This window comes from Rana temporaria, chromosome 3 (assembly GCF_905171775.1).
Source record: "Rana temporaria chromosome 3, aRanTem1.1, whole genome shotgun sequence".
Taxonomy (NCBI): Eukaryota; Metazoa; Chordata; class Amphibia; order Anura; family Ranidae; genus Rana; species Rana temporaria.
Window position 1 is genome coordinate 444669119 of NC_053491.1, and position 26252 is coordinate 444695370.

The window sequence follows — 26252 nt, forward strand, 5'->3', positions numbered from 1 at the left end:
CGTGATTGGACACGGCTGATCACGTGATGAAGAGCCTCCACCGGAGGCTCTTTACCGAGATCGGAGATGCAGGGTGTCAGACTGACACCCCGCATCACCGATCGCTGCGCACCCCCATGGGCGCACGCCGGCATGAAATCATGCAGGACGTCAATTGACCATTGACTGGGCGGGAAGTGGTTAAGGTAAAAACCGTTATACTTACCTGGCCCCTCGAAAGTCCAGCGCTCGGCCCCGACATCCTCTTCGCCGCTCAGCCTGGCCGTTAATTGGCTAGAGCAGATGGATTGAAAGCAGCGCAGCCATTGGCTGGCGCTGCTGTCAATCACATCCAATGATGCGGCTCACGGGGGCGGGGCCGAGTGATACAGTGAGCGGCTATGGCCGCTCGCTGTATCACGGGACCGCGCCCGCAAGGACTCCACACCATGCGAGCTTGGGGAGGATCAGAGACAGCCGCCGAAGGACACCAGAAGACGTGGATCGGGGCCACTCTGTGCAAGACGACTTGCACAGTGGAGGTAAGTATAACATGTTTGTTATTTTTTTTTTCTTTACAACACCTTTAAGGAGACAACACCATTTGGGAGTTTACTAGCACACCCGGCTTAAAGCGGTCCTCCACCCTAAAGTGGAGTCCCGCTGATCGGAACCCTCCCCCCCTCCGGTGTCACATTTGACACCTTTCAGGGGGGAGGGGGGTGCAGACACCTGTCTAAAGACAGGTATTTGCACCCACTTCCGGCCACACGCTACGGGCGAAAGACGGGCATTCCGTCACATCCCGTCTGTCGCCCGTTGTGTGCTGGGAACACTCGGCTCCCAGCACACAGCGTGTGAGCCAATCGGCGGGCGCAGCGCGACTCGCGCATGCGCCGTAGGGAACCGGGCAGTGAAGCCGCAGCGCTTCACTTCCTGGTTCCCTCACCGTGGATGGAGGGGGGAGCAGCAGGGTGACGAGCGATCGGCTCATCCTCTGCTGCGATCACCGCTGGACTCCAGGACAGGTAAGTGTCCTTATATTAAAAGTCAGCAGCTGCAGTATTTGTAGCTGCTAGCTTTTAATATATTGTTTTAGTGGCACATCCGCTTTAAAGAATATAAAGTGCAATTAAATATTCAGATGGGCCAACTGATAAGGGATGTGTCACTCCTCCTACTCTTTCACGTACGTGTGTAAATTTCAACTTGAGCTACTGAGCTCTGCAAACATCCAGGAGTTAAGGAGAAACTAGAAATATGTTCAATAGCCTAAAGTGCCACCTGCAGGCTGGATTAAAAAAATACCTACTATACACATAAAGTTTTTCATAGGTACCTGACTTAAAAAGGAAAAAAAAATAAAAATCAAATGTTATTATTTTAGTCCTACTCAGAAAAATGTAAGACAAAACCAAATAAGCCACACTGTCCAGCTTTCCTTACAACCGTATCCATTACTTAATGTTTTCCAGGGGACGCTATGTTTGGGGACCCAGGCTCACGCAGTAGCCTGTCTTTGGATCTTGATATGAGTTGGGGTATTGTTCTACAAGCCTATCGATGCCTGACAATAGACGGAGAGGATGATACCAGGCATAGGGTGAGTAACAATCTCCCTGATGAGATTTTTCATCCATCCAGAGACTTCCATGATGATTTTAGTTTTTCATTCCCCTATGTCAGGGGTCTCCTAACTTTGTAAACGAAGGGCCAGTTTACTGTCCTGCAGACTTTAGGGGGGCTGGTGGTCAGTAGGTGCAAATAAGTTACACAGCACCTGAGGTCAGTAGGAATAGTGACCCGTGATTGGTGTCAGTGGGAGGAATAGTGCCCGTCATTGGTATCAGCGGGAGGAATAGTGCCACCTGATTGATGTCAGCGGGGGGAAATAGTGCCCCATCATTGGTATCAGCAGGAGGAATAGTGCCCCGTCATTGGTATTAGTCAGAGCAATAGTGTCCCATTATTGGAACGAGTGGGAGAAATATTGCCCCGTCATTGGTATATGTGTGTGGAATAGTGCCCCATCATTGGTATCAGCGGGAGGAATAGTGCCTCATCATTGGCATCAGTGGGAATAATTAGTGCCCCTTCATTGATATCAGTGGCAGGAATAGTGCCCCATCATTGTTATCAGTGGCAGGAATAGTGCCTTGTTATTGGTATCAGTAGGAGGAATAGTGCCTTGTTCATAGGTGTGCGCAGCCTATTGCATTAGGGTGTGCCCCCCAAAGCTCAAACACATATGTGTGTATATATATATATATAGCAATGGACAGTGCCAGTATAGCAGTGGACGATGTCAGTAGGGCAGAGATTGGTGTCAGTAGTTTATTTTAATAATTTTTTTTTTTTTCTCTTTTACAATTTTTTTTTTTTTTTTTTTACAATTAATAGTTAAATATTTGGTGAAATATCAGGGGTCTAAACAGACCCCTGATGTCTCACTTTTGAGACAGAGAAGGGGACTGAGGACAGAGATTCCCCAGTCTCTTTCTCTGCAGCCAAGCAGCAGGGGGAATCTGTGCAGTATAGGGTGATTAGGGTGTGCCCAGGCACACCTGGCACACCCTGTGCGCACGCCTATGGCCTTGTTATTGGTATCAGTAGGAGGATTCGGAATAGCACCCCATTGTAGGTGTCAGTTGAAGGAATTATGCCCCACTATTGGTGTAAGTGTGAGGAACAGTAGCTTGTATTAGTGGGAGGATTAATGCCCCAGTGGCCGGATACTGGTCACATACGGCCCATGGGGTGCAGCTTGGAGACCACAACTCTAAATGACTAATGTTCACGTTCTTCTCATTTGTGTATAACTTACAATGGTATCATTTTATTTTCTTATTTCTATTGACATTTTATATAATTTTTGTGCATTACGGGTTAGTCTATCTGATTATATATTATATTTTACATTGTTTTGGTGCTTTAAGCATGTTTGGCGCTCAATATATTTTTTTATAACTGGGTCTACACATGTTTTCCTATTGTTGCCCTAAAATATTGGCTACCGAGGTAATACAATTGAGGGATAAATATGCACTGCATAGATTAGTACCGTATTTATCTTACTATAACGCGCCCCGGCGTATAGCGTGCACCCCCGAACTTGAAGGAAAATTCCTGGAAAAAAAAAATACTTACAGTTTGGATGCCCCTTGTCGGTGTCTTGCCCGTCGTCCATCGCGTCCTGCCCGTCGTCCATCGCGTTCATCAGCGGCCTCGTCAGGCGTCCTTCTGCGGCCATGGTGGTGTCCTCCCCGCTCGATTCCCCGCTTCCCGCGCTGTGTTTGAACCACTGCGCCGACATATACCGAGCGCAGTACACTCAGGTATAGTCGGGCAGGCTCGACTCCTCTCGCGTAAAGGACGTACAGGACGCACAGGACGTGACCGCGAGAGGAGCCGAGCCTGCCTGACTATACCCGAGTGTACTGCGCTCGGTATATGCCGGCGCAGTGGTTCAAACACAGCGCGGGAAGCAGGTATCGGCGCATATCGCGCACCTACGATTTTTAGGGCAAAAAAGTGCGCTGTATACGCCGATAAATACGGTAATTGATGGTTACTGTATCAGCCGTTGTGTTTGTGTTTCGGGGTAACAGTTTTAAAATGCATTTATGTGTCAGGATATTGATATATTTTGGAGTTACAATAGAGTTTGGCATTACGGTGGTGAGTTACAGACAGAAGAACAGGAAGTGAGGATTTCTCAGATAAAATAAGGACATTTAAAAGCAAAATGGAAGGATGAGGTAAGTGAAGGAGGACTGCACTAAGGTAAGGGAAGCTGTTAAGGGAAATATTTTTTTACCTTTACAACCCCTTTAAGTTGGGCCATTGCCAGCAGCACCTCATGGCACATAGCTCATTATGTAGTGGTGAGTTGGAAGGCGATAAACACAATCTAACAGATTTTTTATATGGTGATATTTTCAAAAACTTGCAGAGGCTTCTTCTCCCTCCGGCAGATTGTTCAAAACTTTGCTATTTGGATACTAGTATAAAGATTAACCACTTCCGGACCGGCCACTATATATATATATGTCGGCAGGAATATCTTGCTAGCTGTGTGTCCCAGGAGACATCATCCATTCACGTAGAGCCGCGTGGCTCGCGCATGCGCAGTAGGGAATCGGGCGGGAATCAGTGTAAAATTGTCCAGCAGTAATACAGTTTAAAACAAATAATGAATAATAGGCCGAACTGGTATATGCCTAACTTTTATTTTATTACATGGGATTACATTTATTGAGGCGATTAAGTTCGCATTTGTTGCGCTACACAAGTTACTCACTCACTCAGGGTAAGAATCGAATATGAGTGATTTAAAGTAAAGTAGTATAGGTGCTATGCTTAACCACTTCAACACCGGGCACTTTCACCCCCTTTCTGCCCAGGCCAGTTTTCAGCTTTCAGTGCTGTCCACACTTTGAATGACAATTTCACGGTCATGCAAAACTGTACCCATATGACATTTTTATAAAAAAAATTGAGACGGATAGAGCTTTTTTTTCGTGGTATTTAATCACCACTGTTTTTTTTTATTTTTTGCTAAACAAAGAAAAGACCAAAAATTGTGAAAAAAAAAAAAAGTTTCTGTTTTAAAATTTTACAAATAAGTGATTTTTCTTTTATACTGATGCGCACTGATGAGGCTTCACTGTTGTGCACGGATGAAGCTGCACTGATGAAGCTGCACTGATTTTTTTTTTTTTTAGTTGTTTTTTTTTTTTTGTGTATTTTGTGCGTGTACTCGAGAGAGGAGCCGGACTGCAGGAGTTGGGAGTAGGCAGGCCTCCCCCAGAGGCAATCTGCCACCTTTCTCCATGCCCTGGGTGGCAATGGTGGGTGTGTGAGGGGGTCCTCCCACACAGCCCGCCCTACCTGCTCCGCTTTGAAGCCCAACAGGGCAGAGGGACTCCCTATAAGGGAGTGAGAGGATCTAGCCCGCTCAACCAGCCCCGTTAGTCCTTTGCCTCTCTTTTTAGAGACTGCGTGGTCAAAGTGCGTGCATGTTAACCCAATTTTGAGTGTGTGTAAGTGTGGTGGTTTTTGTGGGAGGGGGGTGGGCGTACTAAGCGCAGGCTTACCTCGCATAACACACCCACCGGGAGCCGGGCTGAGACCACCAAACTCAATTCACATGTAGCTGAGACCGGGATCCGAACCCCTAGCTGCAGAGGTGAATGGCTTGTCAGCGCAGTGCCAATCGCGTTGAGCCACCGCAGCTCTGAAGCTGCACTGATGAGGCAGAAATGATGAGCACTGATGAGGCTGCACTGTTGTGTATTGACGAAGCTGCACTAATGGGTACTGATGAGGCTGCACTGATAGGCACTGATGAGGTTGCACTGATGAGGAGGCACTGACCAGGTGGCACTGATAGGTGGCACTGAGCACTGAAAGGCAGCACTGATAAGCTGGACGGATGGTCACTGATGGGGCAGCCCTGATTTTCCGTGTAAATGTTCCCTATCAGCTTTTCCAGTTATCGACTCTCCTTTCTTCTCCTTCCCTCACATAGTGACGGCGCATGAGGAAAGGAATGCCAGTATGGAAGGAATGCCAAGCAATGCCAATAACCGGCAAATCTCTTTACATGTGATCAGCTGTGATTGGACACAGCTGATCATATGTTAAAGGGCCATTGTGATTGGCCCTTTACCTCGATCGTTGATCAGCTGTGTGCAGAGGACACAGCAGTCACAGAGCATGCCCGATGCCTGCCCCAGGGGCGTGTTCTAGAAGGATGTCTTAGAACTAGAGAGCTGCGCTGTAGCCATCTATCAGCTATGGTGTGGTATTGAGGTGGTTAAAAAAAGCCCGATCAACATCAAATGAAGCCAAAAAGGGCTTGACCCAAACTTAGGGCCCAATCAACATAAAATAAATAAATAAATCTGCAGAATTCACCTCAAACCCAAATATCATCTGAGAATGACTGACATGATGTGATGAAAGACTGGTACAACGCCATGTTGAGAGAACACATGCTGGGTGGCATAGGAAGCTAGCAAAGTGGGCACAGAAGCTAAGATGGCAATGAGCAACAGAGAGGGGCAGCAATGCTGGTATGTGATGTAGGTCATTTGACCAGTTTGAGGACAACATACCGAGTAATTACTGTTTTCTTCACATTAATTAAAGGTTTTAAAATGTTAAAGTATGATAGCATGACATGTGAATGTCTTTTATGACACCCAGATAAAATCTCTATGGCTTTTAAATTGTTCCCTAGTAGTGTGCTAGCTATTTAAACTATGTGTCAATATGACTGTGTAGGACACAAGCAGTATTATAGGAAAGACACAAACCCCAAAGGATCTTACTGAAGGGCTCTACTGACGGCACCGTGTTCACTGTAAGCAGGTTTTGCATTCTTATACAAGTCTATGGAAAGCAAAACCCGCTTGAAGCAAGGCAAACGCAAATCAGACAGAAGTCAACTGCAGGTCATGTGCACCTGGTAATAATATAATGATCCCAGCCGTTTCTCAAACCGACACACCAGCCCAAAGCCCATCAACATAAGCCCTAATCCAAATCCAGAGTGTCTTATTACCCCTGTAATATCTTATTACAGTAACCCATCTCCTGAGTGTCTTTACCCCTGTAATATCTTATTACAGTAACCCAGCTCATGTGTGTCTTATTACCCCTGTAATATCGTATTACAGTAACCCAGCTCCTGAGTGTCCTATTACTCCTGTAATATCTTATTACAGTAACCCAGCTCCCGAGTGTCTTATTACCCCTGTAATATCCTATTACAGTAACCCGGCTCCTGAGTGTCTTATTACCCCTGTAATATCTTATTACTGTAACCCAGCTCCTGAGTGTCTTATTACCCCTGTAATATCCTATTACAGTGACCCGGCTCCTGAGTGTCTTATTACCCCTGTAATATCTTATTACAGTAACCCAGCTCATGTTTGTCTTATTACCCCCTGTAATATATTATTACAGTAACCCGGCTCCTGAGTGTCTTATCACCCCTGTAATATCTTATTACAGTAACCCAGCTCCTGAGTGTCTTATTACCCCCTGTAATATATTATTACAGTAACCCAGCTCCCGAGTGTCCTATTACTCCTATACTATCTTATTACAGTAACCCAGCTCCCGAGTGTCTTATTACCCCTGTAATATCTTATTACAGTAACCCGGCTCCTGAGTGTCTTATTACCCCTGTAATATCTTATTACAGTAACCCAGCTCCCGAGTGTCTTATTACCCCTGTAATATCTTATTACAGTAACCCAGCTCCCGAGTGTCTTATTACCTCTAACATCTTATTACAGTAACCCGGCTCCTGAGTGTCTTATTACCCCTGTAATATCTTATTACAGTAACCCGGCTCCTGAGTGTCCTATTACCTCTAACATCTTATTACAGTAACCCAGCTCCCGAGTGTCTTATTACCCCTGTAATATCTTATTACAGTAACCCAGCTCCTGAGTGTCCTATTAACTCTGTAACATCTTATTACAGTAACCCGGCTCCTGAGTGTCTTATTACCCTGTAATATCTTATTACAGTAACCCAGCTCCTGAGTGTCTTATTACCCCTGTAATATCTTATTACAGTAACCCGTCTCCTGAGTGTCTTATTACCCCTGTAATATCTTATTACAGTAACCCGGCTCCTAAGTGTCCGATTACCTCTGTAATATCTTATTACAGTAACCCGGCTCCTGAGTGTCTTATTACCCCTGTAATATCTTATTACAGTAACCCAGCTCCAGAGTGTCTTATTACCCCTGTAATATCTTATTACAGTAACCCAGCTCCTGAGTGTCTTATTACCCCTGTAATATCTTATTACAGTAACCCGACTCCAGAGTGTCTTATTCCCCCTGTAATCTCTTATTACAGTAACCCAGCTCCTGAGTGTCTTATTCCTCCTATAACATCATAAAATATGACTGTAGTTGGTATGTCTCTTCTCTCACTGTTTGACTTGAGTTTTGCTTTGAATTGTTGTGTTTTGGCAACAAATAAGCTGAGATTGCTTGTTTATACATAACATAATGCAGTTTTTAGCCATATTAAATCATCCTCACAGAACAGGCATGACTGCTGAGGCGCAATACGCCCAGGTACCCCTTAATACGAACTTAGTCCATAAACCTTCCCCCTTGCCCCTTCATCCAATAAATAAACACTCTTACAACCATTAAGTTGGAAAGGGCAAGGCCACAGCTTTATTAAGCAACATAACAATTTTAACCATTTGTAACCCGTGCCAGTCACAGTTCTACTGTGAGCACCATTCCAGAAGGGAAGGGGAGGGGCCTGTCCTTACCATAAGTGCTGGACAGGCCGCCTACTTCCGGTGTCCATAAAGGGGCATGGCCCACTACGGCCATTTTCCGCTGGCAAGGTCAAGAAAAACCGCAGCAAGCTGTGATGTACCATAACCCAAAAAAGGGGCGGGAGGGTGGGCAGCTCTTCCCAGCGGGCTTCCAAAAGACCCAGAATTCCCTGGGGGGGTCCCTTTTATTTGAACTCCGGCCCGACCCCACCCCCCTAGTAGCCAATCCTGCCATGGCCACCGCCTTGTCCAGTACCTGGCCATGCCCCCATCAGTCAAGGCTCTCTTTCCCTAGGGGGGCTCAAGAGGCCTTCATGACTGCTGAGGCGCAATACGCCCAGGTACCCCTTAATACAAACTTAGTCCATAAACCTTCCCCCTTGCCCCTTCATCCAATAAATAAACACTCTTACAACCATTAAGTTGGAAAGGGCAAGGCCACAGCTTTATTAAGCAACATAACAATTTTAACCATTTGTAACCCGTGCCAGTCACAGTTCTACTGTGAGCACCATTCCAGAAGGGAAGGGGAGGGGCCTGTCCTTACCATAAGTGCTGGACAGGCCGCCTACTTCCGGTGTCCATAAAGGGGCATGGCCCACTACGGCCATTTTCCGCTGGCAAGGTCAAGAAAAACCGCCACCGCCCGTCAGTGGCTAACTGACGGGGCGCCCCACCGCAGCCAGCGCCTGTTCCACCCCACGCTGAAGGCCCAGGTTAAATATATCCAGGCCAATGTCATTCAGGTGGACACCGTCCGATCTTAGCAGATCTCCATTGGCACCTTCCAAATCCCTGTGTCGGATCACAAACCCCCCCATCTGGCGAATGAACTTGGAGACCTGGGCATTGACCTTTCGCCGAAAGCGTTCCAGTTGTGGGCCAGGTATTTCCCGAGCCCAAAGCAGACGAGGCACGATTTCCGACCATACCAGGACCAAATTAGTAAACGTTGCGAAACACTGGGCAATGTCGCTTTTGATCGCGGAAATCAGATCCACGGAACGGGCGTAACCGACGTCGTTCCCGCCGGCGTGTAGAACTAAGACGATGGGGCCAGAAACGTGAGCCCGGAGACGCAAGCATTCCGGAAGGACCTGATACCAGCGTAAACCACGGAGCCCGAGCCAACGGATCCTGGCAAGACCATCGTCGAAACCCAAATTCCTGTCGCCGTTCCGGCATGCCGACCTCCGAGCGGCCCAGTAGATAAAGGAGTCCCCCAGTATCCATACTTGTGCCGGGCGGCGATCTGAAATCAAAATAACAAGTGTGGGCGGACGTACAGAGAAAAACGAGACGATTCCCACCTACCCAGACGCTGAAGCTCCGTATCGGAAAAACCCATACCAGAAGCAGCGGTGGCAGCCCCGATGCGAAACGAGTGGGTGGCAAATTCGCGCGACGGAAGGCCCAACAAATCGAGGCAACGCCGGAAAACCCGTAAAAATTGGAACCTGCTCAGGGACGATGAATCCTCATGGACGAAAAAAGTGGGGGACGGGGGGCGTGCAGCCACGAAAGGGGAGGCTAATGCCACAGGGCAAAATGGGCCGCCGCAAGGGTACAGAACGATCCTCTTGCCTTTGCCGAGGCTGTCAGTCTTCGAGGTGCGCAATAGCACCGATACGCAGCGCTCGGAGACCGAGACGTCCTCCGCTAGGACGCCGCCCGCCGAGGACGTGGATTTTGACACCAGTTCGCCAATGCGAAAGGCCCCAAAGAACGCCCAAGAAAAGGCCACGCGAAAAAGAAGCGTCTCAAACGACGAGGAGCACACGGATGGCAGCAGAGAAAGAATACTGGAGAGGATCTGAATGGAAACCGGCCGCCGGGAATCGGGGAGATGGGTGACTCGCCTCCAGCCCCGGAGAACCCGTCGGACCGAAAAAGATTTTGTGGGGTCTTCCCAACCGAGGAGTTGGAACCAGAAAGATAGCGCCGACATGTTGGATGAAACCGAGGAACCTGAAGCACCTTTTTGCTGTAAGTGAACCAGGTATGTAAACAAAGCCATGCGTCTGTCGAAAGGGGAAGAAAATGAAAACTCACCGCCCGACGCTTGGACCCATTCGTCCCACACCCGACAGTACGACGACCATGTTTGCGGGGACAACGACGCCTGGAGGAGATCTAGCAAACCTCGGAAACGAGGTTCCACAAGTAGGCCGGACAGGGGAGGCCCTCCAGGGAAGCCGACGGAGCCAGGGAGCGAAACCGATCGACCTGCGAACGGGAGAGAGCATCAGCGATATCATTATCCACCCCGGGGACATGCTTGGCCCTAAAACAAATGTTAAATTGCAAACATTTTAAAACCAAAAAACGCAGCAGCGACACGACGGGAGGGGAGCTGGCTGACTGTCGGTTGACCACCTGAACCACGCTCATGTTGTCAGTCCAGAAAACGACCTGGTGGTTGCGCAACCGGTCACCCCACAGCTCCACGGCGACAACGATCGGGAAAAGCTCCAGCAGGGTGAGATTGCGCAACAAATTTGGTTTGGTTTGTTTGGTGTTGGTAGTTTGGTGTTTTTGATTATGCTGTGCTCAACTTTAAGTTCTCATGTGGGTATTTAATGATATTGTATAACATTTATTCCAAAATGAAGGTCAACAAAAATCTTAGAAGGTGAGATGGAACAAACCTTTAAGGCTTTGTGTACACTAGTTCTGGTAAACGGACGTTTAGGAGCAGTTGGGTGTTTTTTCAGCTGCCCCTGAACTCTCCTCTATGTTATCTTATCAGTACATGTACACAGGGTCATTTATAAGTCATTTCTAGGCCAGGGGTCCTCAAACTTTTTAAACTTTTTAAACTGGCCCAGTTCACTGTCCCTCAGACTGTGAGAGACGGTGATCTGCCAATATACCTATCGATATGGTTCCCCTCTTGACTGCGCAGGCGCAATCCGAGCCAACGGAAATCACCGAACCTGAGCAGCTGTAGCAAGAGGTCCAGGGCAGCGTGAAATTTGCTGTAAGTGGCCAGACGGCCTCACGTCCTCGCTTCACTCGGACGGCTCCTGGCTCTTTTTTTTAACATCCTCCAATCTACGGGGATGTTAAGGAATGAGCCTGGATGCTGCCCGAGGTTCGGAGATTTCCGTGGGCTTCGTCTGCGCCTGCACAGTGAAGCAGGGAACCATCTCAATAGGGGAAGTAGATCGACAAGACACCGGTTAACAAAGGGGCGACCTGTCAGGCGACTCAGCCGCCTGACAAGTCGCGATCCGCTCTATTCAATGGAACCGTTCTAATAGGAGCGCCGCAAGTCGCTCCGACTTAGAAAAAGGTTCCTGTACAACTTTAGGGGCGACTTGCATTGACTTCAATACAGAAGTCTTTTTGCAAGTTGCCTCTCAAGTCATCTTGAGATCACCTTTCCGAGTCGCCCCCAAAGTCGTGCCGCCTGTGTGTGAACCGGCTCTTAGAGGGCCTGACTATAATTAAAAAAAAAAAAAAAAAAACTATGAACAAATTCCTATGCACACTGCACATATCTTATTTTGCAGTGAAAAAACAAAACGGGAACAAATACAATATTTAAAATGAAGAACAAGTAAAGTTAAATCAACAAACTTACCAGTATTTCATTGGGAACTATGGCCCAGATTCACAAACGACTTACGCCGACGTATCTTCTTATACGCCGCGTAAGTTTTATGATGCGTCGTCGTTTCTATGCGCCGTATTCTTAAAACCAGATATGCCTGAATTCTGGCTCCATCCGACCGGCATAAGTCTCCTACGCCGTCGTATCTTGGGTGCATATTTACGCTGGCCGCTAGGGGCGCTTCCATTGATTTACGCATCGAATATGTAAATGACCTAGATACGGCGATTCACGAACGTACTTGCGCCCGTCGCAGTAAGCTACGCCGTTTACGTAAGGCGTACGTCCGGCGTAAAGTTATCCCTCATAAAGCAGGGGTAAGTCATGTTAGGGTATGGACGTCGGAACAGCCGTCGGATTTTACGTCATTTGCGTAAGTCGTACGTGAATGGGCTGTGCGTAGGTTACATTCACGTCGTACACATTGAGCCGTCGTATTTTAGGGAGTATATGCGACGTGATTCTGAGCATGCGCCGTTCGTTCGGCCATTCATTTACATGGGGTCACGGTTCATTTTAATACAACACGCCCACTACCTTCCAAATTTGAATTAGGCGGGCTTACGCCGGCCCATTTACGCTACGCCACCGTAACTTAGGGAGCAAGTGCTTTGTGAATACTGTACTTGCCTCTCTATGTTACGTCGGCGTAGCGCATATGAGATGCGCTACGCCCGCTCAAAGAAACGCCGAGCTACCTGAATCTGGCCCTATGGGCCTGCTTTTGGCTAATGAGATGGTCAATGTCCGATGGCATATTTGTCACTGCTAGTCCTAACAAGAGATGCAAGTGTGCATCAGTTAGTCTAGATCAGATTGGAGATTTCAAATGTTTCATTCTGGAAAAAGTCTAGTCAGAGACATAAGTGCTGCCAAAGATGTTTGCCATTTTGAGTGCATGGTTCGTGAGATTAGGATACGTCTCAGAGGGGAGAGATGCATAGAAATTAGGAAGATTGCTTGACTTGAATGCGTCTTTCAGGGAGTCACAATTCTGCAGTTCAGCCAGTTCCAATTGGTAAATTGTATACACAAAACGACTGTGTTCAATGTGGCCGGACTACAATTCCCATGATCCAGCGCTTCAGCCAGCCAGTCAATCGGCGGCCGCCGCCCCCTCTCCCTCTTCCACCAATGATAGGCCGGCTGCCGGACCGTCCATCTCTTATGTTGGGAAAAAAAGTAACGGACAGGCAGCGGCGGCAAAAACACCCGGTGGGCAGGATAAATGTCCTCGGCGGGCCGCATGGGGCCGTAGTTTGAGGACCCCTGTTCTAGGCAATTGAGTTTAGAACCGTTTTTTGGAAAGCAAAAAAATGCGTTCAGGGGCACTTGAAACACCAAAGGCCTGTAGTAGCTTGTAAATGCGGTAACTCGCATTAAAGGGGTTGTAAAGGTAAATGTTTTTTCACCTTAATGCATTCTATGCATTAAGGTGAAAAAACATTCAAGTATTAGCACCCCCCCCCACCCCCCCTGATTACTTACCTGACCCCTCGAAAAGTCCCGCGCTGTGAATGAGCAGGCTTCTCGGCCGTCTTCCCGGCTCATTCATTGGTTGATTGAAAGCAGCGCAGCCATTGGCTCACGCTGCTGTCAATCACATCCAATGACGCGGCGCACTGGGAGCGGGGCCGAGTGATACAGTGACCGCCTGCTGTATCACGGTAGCGCACCCGTAAGCACTCAACACCAAGAGAGCGAGCTTGCATGAAGGTGTTGAGTCCTTGCGGGGGGAGCCGAGACAGCCGCGAGGGAACCCCAGAAGACCAGGACCGGGGCCACTCTGTGCAAAACGAGCTGCACAGTGGAGGTAAGTATAACATGTTTGTTATTTAAAAAAAAAGTTCTTCCATCACATGATAAAAGAAGCTGGAGTTTTGTGTTGGGGAGGGGGTTATAAATAGATTAGCAGAGAGCTGAAATATTCAACAATCAGAGCTGAAAGTTTCTACCTATGAGGAGAGGGGGTGTGTGCCTTTGCTCCAATCAGCTGTCTTGGCTGTGTGTCCAGGCTTTACTGCAGTGCTGAACAGGAAGAGAAAATCTCATAACACAATCTGAACTTTCTAAACAGTATATACTATAGAGATGAAGACAGCAGATATACATGTAAAACGTATGTAGGGAGATTTGTTTTATCTCTGTGTATCATCTGAGGCTGTTCACTTCACTGGGTGTATGGAGGGTTTACATCCACTTTAACATAAAGTATGTCTAAAACTAAAAAAGTCAGAGGAGCCAGCCATGAGCAAAGTACTACAGATCAGGCCTGTGAACAGAATTTGTCAGAAATGAGGGACATCAGTAAAGAGAATTAACTTTAACATTTTCCAGTTCAGTGTCTTTTTCAACATCGCAGATCTAACTTCTCAAAGAGATGGTTTAGCAGTCAGTAAAAAAAAAACATTCTGAGGAACCTGATGAACAGATATATTCAGTGCTGGCTATGGCAACCACAAGCTCTAATGCAGTGCCACTGATAAGGAAAACATCTTATACTTACCTCCACTGTGCAGTTCGATTTGCACAGAGTGGCCCCGATCCACGTCTCCTGGGGTCCCTCGGCGGCTGTCCCTGGTGCTCCTCGCAAGAACTCACCACATTCATGCAAGAGAGCTCGCATGGTGATGAGTCCTTGCGGGCGCGCTCCTGTGATACAGCGAGCGGCCAATAGTATCACTATATCACTCGGCCCCGCCCATGGGCACGCCGCGTCACTGGATGTGATTGACAGCAGCGCCAGCCAATGGGTGCGTTGATCTCAATCCATCCGCTCTAGCCAATCAGTGGCCAGGCTGAGCGGCGAAGAGGATCTCGGGACCGAGCGCGGGACTTTTGACGGGTCAGGTAAGTAAAACGGGGGCTCGGGGGGGGCGGCATCATCAGATGTTTTTTCATCTTAATGCATAGATTGCATTAAAGTGGAGGTTCACCCAAAAAACAAGTATATAATATTACATTCAGTATACCTCAAACATGTACAGTATGCCGTTTTTTTTTTTTTGGGGGGGTGTACATACGGTATTATCGGTATTTTCCTCCCGGCTTCCGGGTACTCGCTCCCGCATACTGTACATGTTTGAGGTATACTGAATGTAATGTTATATACTTGTTTTTTGGGTGAACCTCTGCTTTAAGGTGACATTTTTTTCCCTTTACAACTCCTTTAAGTGTTTGGCAGTTAAGAGACATATTTACAGGTTTTTATATACTGACACTTTTGCAGCACTTTACTGCACATTCAGATCAGTCCCTGCCCTAAAGGAGCTGACAATCTAAAGTCTCCATCTCACATGAATAAATCCCATGCTGAGGGTCAATTAGGAATGGAGCCAATTAACCTACCAGCATGTCTTTGGAATGTGGGAGGAAACCGGAGTGCAGTGCGCCCCTGTGCCTTTAAGGGGGAGTGGACTCCTTCCAAGTTCACCTGCCCTCTGCCTATCAATTACAATACATGCGCTTCCACTGTAGCCCATCTGCTTCAAGGTTCGATGTGTTGTGCGTTCAGAGATGGTATTCTGCATACCTTGATTGTAACGAGTGATTATTTGACTAATGCCACTTACAAATGATCAGAGTATCCGATGGTCTAAAATCCGATGGATTTTTTCATCGGAATTCCGTTCAAGATGTCTTGCATACACACTGTGAGACTAAATTCCGACTGTCCAAAACGCGGTGACATAAAACACTGACGAGCCAAGAAAAATGAAGTTCAATGCTTCCGAGCATGCGTCGGCTTGATTCTGAGAATGCATGGATTTTTCTCTGACGAAATTCCACACAGATGATCGGAATTTCCCATCAGACTTTTTTCATCGGAAAATCCGATTGTGTGTACGCGGCATTACTGTTGCCTTTCAATCATCTCAAACCAGTCTCCCCATTCTCTTTTGACCTCTGACATCAACAAGGCGTTTTCCTCCACACAACTGCCACTCACTGGATATTTTCTCTTTTTGGGACCATTCTCTGTAAATACTAAAGATGGTTGTGCGTGAAAATCCCAGTAGATGAGCAGTTTTTGAAATCCTCAGACCAGCCCATCTGGCACCAACAGCCATACCATGTTCAAAGTCACTTAAATCCCCTTTTTTCCCCCCATTCTGATGCTGGGCTTGAACTTCAGCAAGTTGCCTTTTCCACGTCTAGATGCCTAAATGCATTGAGTTGCTGCCACGCGATTAACTGGTTAGCAATTTGTATTACTGAGCAATTGAACAGGTGTAGAATACAAAGTAAGCTGCGCTAAGTGAACATAATATAAATGTGGATGGATGGTAAAGTCCCCAAAAAATGTCAGCAAAATAAAGTATTGGATGCTGTGAACTCCAAATGGTATCCTTCAGGGATGGACTGGCCATAGGGACTACAGGGAGTTTCCCGGTGGGCCGATGGCTCAGTGGGCCGTTTTTTAAAACAGAGATGCTGCTTGGAGGACTTTTTCTAACACCCTGGCAGCACCCCAGTGTGAAAGCACTTAGGCTTTCACACTGGGACTGCAGCGGAAGCGTTTTTCAGTCGCTTTACAGGCGCTATATTTAGCCCAAAGGTGCCTAAAAACGCCTCAGTGTAAAAAGGGGTCCTACACTTACCCCCTCTCTTTTACACTCACTCTCTTTTTCTTACACTCACCCCCCTCTCTCACCCCCTTTCCCTCAACCCTCCCTCTCTCTCTCATTCCCCTCTCTCTCTCACCCTCTCATGATATACAATAATTGTTGTAGGGGCCTTTTGGTGGGCGTGATTTTTATTTATTGAATTAAAGTGGGCCGGTCTGGATGAAGTCCAGGGCCAAATGTTTGTCCCAGTCCAGCCCTGGTATCCTTCATCAGGTAAATCACCAACATAAAGTAAGGCTTTCTTCTTACCTCACACGGTGGACCCTCTGTTATGGAGGGTCAGACAAGCATAGGAAATTGTCAGCTCTTGGCGCCAAGGGAAAACGATGGTATAAGGAATATGCCTATCTCCAACAGCTCCTCCAGATGACTGGATCAGAACCTCATTTCAGGAAGAAGTCCTTGTAGTGACGAAACCTGTCGGGTGACGAGACGCTATCTAGACCACTGCAAGTTCTTTTAAACTTAATTTGAAACTGCAGTTTTTATGCTTTATATGCACTGTGTATTTTATGTTGTGCACAGTGTCTGAATAAAACACCTTTTAAAAGTTGTTTTTACACTATTGGAAGCCCCCCTTCTTGTTTCTTTTGGGAATCTGTTTGGGCGGACATGAGGTTCTGATCCAGTCATCTGGAGGAGCTGTTGGACATAGGTACCATATTTTTCGGACCATAAGACGCACCTGACCATAAGACGCACCTTGGTTTTAGAGGAGAAATATTAGAAAAAAAAGATTCTGACCCAAATATGTGCTGAAATATTTAAGGTACCAGAATTCAGTTAAATTTCAGTATTCTGTAAATTTATGGCACTGGCGTATACCGTATGCTGTACAGATGCTGTTTAGATGCTGTTTACAAATGCTGTGAGGGAGCGACCAATTAGGTAACTCTATATTGGTCAGCTGACTCAGGAGAGCGTCTGTGCACGGAGCAATACGATGTGACGTTGTGTGGGCGTATCTCCGTGCACTGGACAAGGCGCAAAGCTTCCTGGGGCTTCTTTGTAGGCCGCCCGCTCTCCATACCTCCATGCTGCCCGCTCTCCGTACCTCCATGCCGCCCGCTCTCCGTACCGCAATGCCGTCCACTCTCCATGCTGCCCGCTATTCTGCCATGTCGCCGTGCCGCCCGCTATTCCGAAATGTCGCCGTGCCGCCCTGCCGCTAATTCCGCCATGGACCAGCCTGATCCTGAGCCTGATCCCCACTGATTAACCCGCTGATGGTTCCGGCTGCCTGCCTGTGTTTTCTGACCAACCCAGACCACCGGTATGTGAAATGGCGGAGACGGGGGGGGGGGGCTGTCCATTCAGTATTCGGACTATAAGACGCAGAGACCTTTTCCCCCATACATTTGGGGGAAAAAAGTGCGTCTTATAGTCCGAAAAATATGGTATACAGTATTCCTTATACCACCGTTTTCCCTTGGCACCAGGAGCTGACAATTTCCTATGCTTGTCTGACCTTCCCTAACAGAGGGTCCACCGTGTGCGGTAAGAGGACAGCCTTACTTTATGTTGGTGATTCACCTGGTGGAGAATACCATTTGGAGGTCACAGCACCCAACACTTTATTCAGCATATGTTTCAAGGAATTGGACTTATTAATTTATTTTGCTGACATTTTTTTTGGACTTTACCATCCATCCACATTTATAATATGTTCACTTAGCGCAGCTTACTTTGTATTCTATGTTTGTTTATGTGTATATTTCTCACATTTGTTGTTGCTGCTTACCTGTTTGCACTTTATACACAAGCGCAGTATTTTTGTTGTTAAATTTAATTGAACAGGTGTACCTAATAAAGTGGCCGGTGAATATGTACGCTTTTACGTAATTGTAATTTTGATTATATGTCATATGTTGATAATTGAATCTCTATTAGCGCTGCTTTTTGTTTTGCACCATCAGCCAAATAATTAAACAGATTGTAGTCGGTCCCTGGCAGTGCGCAGATCGTTTCGAGGACAGACAGTTGTTACTTCTACCCGTGCATGCCCATCCTTTATATATACAGTAGTTGTAACAATTTTCAAGCTTGCTTTATAGGTTTACAGACCCCGTTTCTTTTAATTGATAACTCATTCAAACTCACAATTTCCGTCAGCGCCTATTCCCACAAGAACTGAGTAACCTTGTTCTGAACTTTTGCCATATCAGCTGCTCCCTCCTCCTTCACTCCTTCCTTCCCTTGCTGCACCCCGTCCAGCCAACCTACCCAAATATTCTCTCTTCTGTCCTTAAATTCCCACTTTGTCCTGAGATGTCCTCTACCTACCTACCCCAGAATCCCCCTTCTACTATCTCTCCTGTACTGCTTCTCTCCTCTCCTCCCTTCTAGGACTGGTCTCCCCTCCCTTGCCTCCTGCTCTCCTCTCCTCCTGCTCTCCTCTCCTCCTCCTCCTCCTCCTCCTCCTCCTCTCCTCCTCCCCTCTCCCTCTGTGGAGGGCTGGGATTTAATCCCTTGATGATATCAGTCTGAGGATTTCAAAAGGAAAAAAACTTTCCACAACAGGCTGACCATACAAGAGAGGGGACCTCAAGGGCAGCAGACAGAGGCAAAGCTGCAACCGACAAGAATAAGCCTGCCAGAGACAAAAGGTGGATAGACAACAATGTAGAAGTACAGGAACAGGCAGGCGAGTCAATGAAAGACACAAAAAGCTTATAAAGAGGAAAAACGAAATGTTGGCGAGATAATTCTTGCAGGAAGAGCCTAGACCCAAGTTCGCGCCACCTGGGTCAACCCAAGAAGATGATAGGAGGATTTACACCGGATCATCCAGAAATGGTCACCAACCTTCCCGGTGGGATTTACACGTTCTGTTCTAGGATTATCCTTGGCTCCGCTGGGAATTTGGCGTGATAAGTCCGAGGGGGATCAGTTTTCATTTATGGAATGAGCAGATCATCCCGGCTTCATTTTTTAGTTAAGTCGGTAAAGGTTTTGTTTTGCAAAGCCTTGATGAGTTCCAAATTTAGAGACTTAACACCAATAGACTGGAATTCTTAAGCGACGTCTTGGTGGTGGTAGGATCATTTACAAAGAAAAACAACAGTGAGGCTGATAAGGGATCACAAGCAGCCTATCTCACCTGGGATTACCTGAACAAAAGGATATTATAAGAAAGCGTGGATTACGGAGGTCTACTCTTGGCCACCATCCAGATCTCCTCTCTCTCTCATTATTTATCTGGCTGTGATCTCTTGGATCCAAGTGTACCTAACTTCAAAAGAGTTGGAATGGTTGTCAGGGAACAGAAGACGCTTTATGCCTGCCCGCCGTGCCTTTATTTGTGACGTGGTGTCCGCAAAGGCACCAACAACCCAAAGTCACCGATGTCCGATGAAGAGCAGTCCCCGGTGGTAAAGACCCCTCGAGCAATGGGCAAAGAACTCACCATGGTATTGGTTTTTCTACATCTACTTTTTTATGTGTGGTTTAAGGAGCTTGAATTTAGTTGGGTACCGTATTTCCCCCGGAAATAAGACCTACCCCGAAAATAAGACCTAGTGTTATTTTCCAGGAGGGCTGCAAAATAAGCCCTACCCCAAAAATAAGCCCTAGTTTAAAATGCTTGTAAAATCCTATAATCCATAGTATTACAGTAGTATATAATGTACAATGTGTGTGTTTCTGTAATATAATTGCGGGGTATAGAGCTCCGGCGGGTCACAGAAGCGCAGAGCGGCTTCTCGTTATTGATCTGGCTGTGATCTCCTAGATTCAAGTGTACCTAACTTCAAAAGAGTTGGAATGGTTGTCAGGGAACAGAAGACGCTTTATGCCTGCCCGCCGTGCCTTTATTTGTGACGTGGTGTCCGCAAAGGCACCAACAACCCAAAGTCACCGATGTCCGATAAAGAGCAGTCCCCGGTGGTAAAGACCCCTCGAGCAATGGGCAAAGAACTCACCATGGTATTGGTTTTTCTACATCTACTTTTTTATGTGTGGTTTAAAGAGCTTGAATTTAGTTGGGTACCGTATTTCCCTCGAAAATAAGACCTACCCCGAAAATAAGACCTATAGCCAGATTCAGGTAGGGGCGCGCATCTTTAAGGCGGCGTAGCGTACCGTATTTACGCTACGCCGCCTTAAGTCAGAGAGGCAAGTACTGTATTCACAAAGTACTTGCCTCCTAACTTACGGCGGCGTAGCGTAAATGGGGCCGGCGTAAGCGCGCCTAATTCAAATGAGGATGAGGGGGCGTGTTTTATGTTAATGGTGGGTGACCCGACGTGATTGACATTTTTTAGGAACGGCGCATGCGCCGTCCGTGTACATATCCCAGTGTGCATTGCTCCAAAGTACGCCGCAAGGACGTATTGGTTTCGACGTGAACGTAAATTACGTCCAGCCCTATTCACGGACGACTTACGCAAACTACGTAAAATTTACAAATTTAGACGCGGGAACGACGGCCATACTTAACATTGACTAGGCCAGCTATTTGATGGAATAACTTTATGCCGGAAAACGCCTTACGTAAACGGCGTATCTTTACTGCGACGGGCGCACATACATTTGTGAATCGGCGTATCTAGGCATTTACATATTCTACGCCGAACTCAACGGAAGCGCCACCTAACGGCCAGCTTAAATATTGCAGGTTTAAGTGTATCTCAGTTTGAGAATACACTTAAACTTACGACGGCGCAGATTCCGAGTTACGTCGGCGTATCTACTGATATGCCGGCATAACTATTTGTGAATCTGGCTACTAGTGTTATTTTCCAGGAGGGCTGCAAAATAAGCCCTACCCCAAAAATAAGCCCTAGTTTAAAATGCTTGTAAAATCCTATAATACACACTATTACAGTAGTATATAATGTACAATGTGTGTGTTTCTGTAATATAATTGCGGGGAATAGAGCTCCGGCCGGTCACAGAAGCGCAGAGCGGCTTCTCGTTAGTGATCTGGCTGTGATCTCTTGGATCCAAGTGTACCTAACTTCAAAAGAGTTGGGATTGTTGTCAGGGAACAGAAGATGCTTTATGCCTGCCCGCCATGCCTTTATTTGTGACGTGGTGTCCGCAAAGGCACCAACAACCCAAAGTTACCGATGTCCGATGAAGAGCAGTCCACTGTGGTAAAGACCCCTTGAGCAATGGGCAAAGAACTCAACGTGGTATTGGTTTTTCTACATCTACTTTTTTATGTGTGGTTTAAAGAGCTTGAATTTAGTTGGGTACCGTATTTCCCCCGAAAATAAGACCTACCCCGAAAATAAGACCTAGTGTTATTTTCCAGGAGGGCTGCAAAATAAGCCCTAGTTTAAAATGCTTGTAAAATCTGTGAGGGATTAGCTCGTGGGGATCACCTTTTCTGAAATCACAGTCTGTAAGCAGGCACTTTCTTTTAAGTCTGGCGGATGCCAGATTTTATTTATAAACGGTTTGCAGATTAAAATAAACAAAAACAGTAAATTAAATCCTTGCCGTCCGGCGCTAAACTAAACAAACAGGATCTCCTCTCTATACAGTGTGGGGCTAGTCCCTGACACCCACAAAACATTCAGTAGCAAACCTTTTCAGTCCAGCACCCAGCGCTCCCCTCACTCAGGTCCCTTCCTGAGTTTCAAGCCAGAGCTCTGTTGTGCTCTCTTCCTGGACATTTAAAGTCCAGCTGATTGTGGACTCCAGTGGACCCAAACATCCGGACCGGAATCCTAGCCAGGCACAGAGGCTGTAAAACCCGGAATGGATTCCGGTTCAGTCTCTCATGATAGAACGTATGCGAGGTGAAATGTACCTATGATCGTGTATCGCACCTCGCATAGCGTCACATATCCTCCCCCTCTGCTCAAGCCCCTGCGGCTGAGCACTTGACCCAACCATACAGTGCACACGGGAGAGGGCATCTGCATTATTTTGGAGCTTCCCTGGCCTGTGCTCCACCGCAAATTTAAAAGGCTGTAGAGCCAGGAACCACCTTGTCACACGAGCATTTTTCTCCCTGTTATCACACATCCACTTCAGGGGAGCATGGTCTGTGACCAGCTTAAATGACCTCCCCAGTAGGTAATACCTCAGGGAGTCTAAGGCCCACTTAATGGCGAGACACTCCTTTTCTACGATGGCATAATTTTTCTCGTGCTTGTTCAGCTTCCTGCTCAGGTATACCACTGGGTGCTCCTCACCATCCCTGATCTGTGACAGTACGGCCCCTAGTCCCACCTCAGAGGCATCCGTCTGTATAACAAACTCCTGGCTAAAATCCGGGGTTACTAGTACGGGTACCATACAAAGAGCCTGTTTTAACTTCTGAAATGCCCCCTCGGCTTCGGGGTTCCATTTGACCATGACCGACCCCTTACCCTTCGTTAGATCGGTCAAGGGGGCGGCAATGGTGGCAAAATTGGGTATAAAACGCCTGTAATACCCCGTAATGCCCAGGAAGGCCCTCACTTGTTTTTTATTGACTGGTTGGGGCCATTTTTGAATTGCCTCAATCTTATTGGTCTGCGGCTTGACCATCCCCCGGCCAATAACGTACCCAAGGTATTTGGCCTCCTCCAGGCCTATGGCACATTTCTTTGGATTGGCCGTGAGACGTGCTTCCCTTAGGGAATCTACGACCGCTTGTACACGGAGCAGGTGCGATTCCCAATCTGGGCTGTGGATGACCACATCGTCCAAGTACGCCGCTGCATACGAGCGATGTGGTCTCAAAATTTTGTCCATCATTCGCTGGAATGATGCAGGGGCTCCGTGCAGACCAAACGGCATCCGCTTATACTGAAACGAGCCCTCAGGAGTGGAAAAGGCAGTCTTCTCCTTGGCCGATTCAGTAAGCGGTATCTGCCAATAACCTTTCGTTAGGTCTAGGGTCGTTATGTAGCGAGCCTGTCCCAACCTGTCCACAAGTTCGTCGACCCGGGGCATCGGGTAGGCGTCAAATTTGGACACACTGTTAAGTTTTCTAAAATCATTACAAAACCTAATACTGCCATCAGGTTTTGGGACCAGCACTATGGGACTTGACCACTCACTGTGAGACTCCTCGATCACATCCAACTCTAACATATTTTTTATTTCTTCCGCAACTGCCTCTCGCCGGGCCTCTGGAATTCTATATGGTTTTACATTTACCCGAACCCCTGGTTCCGTCACTATGTCATGTTGGATCGTGTTGGTCAGTCCGGGTAAGGGGGAGAAAAAGTCTCTATTTTTCTGCACGAATGCCCTAACGTCACTTTGCTGTGCTACGGACAGGGAATCCGCGATGGGAACGTCAGGTATCACGGGTATCCGGTCTGTTGGAAGTGGGGACGTGGCCAGTAAAGTCTCTCGGTCCTTCCAGGGCTTTAAGAGATTTACATGGTAAATTTGGTGTGGTTTCCTTTTCCCTGGCTGGTAGACTTTGTAGTTTACCTCCCCCACCCTTTGGACAACCTCAAAGGGACCCTGCCACTTGGCTAAAAACTTACTTTCTACCGTGGGAACCAGTACCAACACTCTGTCCCCCGGGTTGAAAGTACGGACCTTGGCACCCCGGTTATAGACCCTCCTTTGGGCCTCCTGGGCTCGCTCCATATGTTCCCGTACTAGGGGCAGAACGGCTGCGATTCGGTCCTGCATCAAGGAGACATGCTCTATGATGCTCCTATATGGGCTGACCTCTCCTTCCCACGTTTCTTTAGCAATATCTAGCAGGCCCCTGGGATGCCTACCATACAAGAGCTCAAAGGGGGAATAGCCTGTGGAGGCCTGTGGAACCTCTCGTATGGCAAACAGGAGATATGGTAGCAAAAAATCCCAGTCTCTCCCATCCTTGTCGACCACCTTTTTCAACATACTCTTCAATGTTTTATTAAACCTTTCGACCAGACCATCTGTCTGGGGGTGGTAGACAGAAGTACGGAGATGGGAGATTTTGTACAATCTACACAATTCCTTGGTAACCCTTGACATAAAAGGGGTGCCTTGATCGGTCAAGATCTCTTTTGGGATCCCCACTCGACTAAACACCTGGACTAATTCCTTGGCAATAACCTTGGCGGAGGTGTTACGCAAGGGTATGGCCTCAGGATAGCGAGTCGCATAGTCCAGGATCACCAGAATATGCTGGTGACCTCGGGCAGATTTCACGACCGGCCCCACCAGGTCCATGCCAATCCTTTCAAAGGGGACCTCTATTATTGGTAGAGGAACAAGGGGGCTGCGAAAATGGGGCGATGGTGCTGACATTTGGCACTCGGGGCACGATTCACAGTACTCCTTGACCTCTGCATGCAAACCGGGCCAGAAGAATCTTTGGGTGATTCTCTCTCTGGTTTTTTCGACCCCGAGATGTCCCCCCATTCCGTGACCATGAGCCAGGTCTAGCACCACCCTGCGAAAGGGTTTGGGAACCAGTAGCTGTTCTACCTCTTCCTCTCCATGTTTTATCACACGATATAACAAATTGTTTTTAATTGCCATGTAGGGAAAGGACACCACCCAATTAGGATCCACCAGTTCCCCATCCAACACCTTAACATTTTCCCTGGCATTCATGAGGGTGGGCTCTCGCAGCTGCTCGGTACAGAAATCCTCCCTCCTGACCTCCAAGTCGGGTACCACATTTTGGCTACTCTCCATGTCAGGGTCAGGCGAGGTTTCCTGTTCGTTACCCTCAGGCTGGGTGCTAGCTTCTAAGTCCTCCGGTTCCCCAGCCATGGCAGGGAATGGTGGAGGATCTCCGGCCTCCTCGATTCCACCAACAGCATGCCCTTCCCTTTGGCAAAACGGGTCTGGTGAGAGTTCTCGAGTTTCCCCAGTAGGGGGAGCGCTATCTACGGGCCTCCCTTCACTCTCCCATAACTTCCAAAAATGAGGAAAGCCCCTCCCCACTAAGGCTTCATGGAGCAGTGAAGGTACCACCCCCACTGAATGTGTTACACAGCCCCAGGGGGTATCAACCTCAACCACCGCTGTCTGGTAGTCCAGAGTGTCCCCATGGATGCATATTACCCCAATACAACTGGGGTGTAGTTTTGCGGGGTCTACACACACACTCCTGACTAAGGTCACCACACTACCAGAGTCTAGCAGGGCTGTAAGAGGCTTGCCATCTACTGAAATAACGCACATTTGTTTTTCCAGGCGACGCTGACCTGTCGCAACGCATGCGACCTGTGCAAACAGAGAAAGGCGTCTTACCCTATCAACATAATCACATTGCATAGGTTCATCATTTAGAGGGCAGTCTGCAGCAATATGGCCTAATGCATGGCAACGAAAACACCGTATTTGCCCTACCCCCAGTCCTCTTACCGGTCCCAAAAACCTTCCTGGCTTCTTTGGCCAGTCTCCAGGTCTAGGACCTACAGTCTCATCTGCTGTAACAACAGCCTTATCCACTCTCCCCAAACTCTTGAACCCCGGAACAGTCTTACCCGAACCGTTGGGAGATCTTGCACCCCGAGACACACCGAAGTGGGGCGTAGGTGGGTTTATCAAGTCCTCAGTAGCACTGTACCTCTCCACTAGGTCCACCATTTGGGCTGCAGTGTTGGGGTCCCCCTGTCCGACCCACTTTCTCAGGGTAGCAGGGAGCGCACGCAGGTACCGGTCCATTACCATACGCTCCACAATCTGAGGGCTGGTCAGAGTCTCTGGCTGCAACCACTTCCTGGTGAGGTGGACCAGGTCAAACATTTGTGACCGGGGTGGCTTGTTGCTGGAATAGGACCACTGATGCACGCGCTGGGCACGGACTG

General features: G+C 47.7%; 1 protein-coding gene across 2 annotated transcripts in view; it reads left to right on the plus strand.

The window, feature by feature from the left end:
- The window catches only part of RGL3 (ral guanine nucleotide dissociation stimulator like 3), a 157914-nt gene that overhangs the window by 15683 nt on the left and 115979 nt on the right, over positions 1-26252 (plus strand). Inside the window, exon 2 of one of the 2 annotated variants that reach the window (XM_040346529.1) lies at positions 1455-1582. In XM_040346529.1, the coding sequence (XP_040202463.1) occupies positions 1463-1582 (120 nt within the window). In that variant the 5' untranslated portion in view covers positions 1455-1462. Of the gene's footprint in view, positions 1-1454; positions 1583-20205; positions 20467-26252 lie in introns of those variants that run through there. The other variant, XM_040346530.1, reaches the window with a different exon arrangement.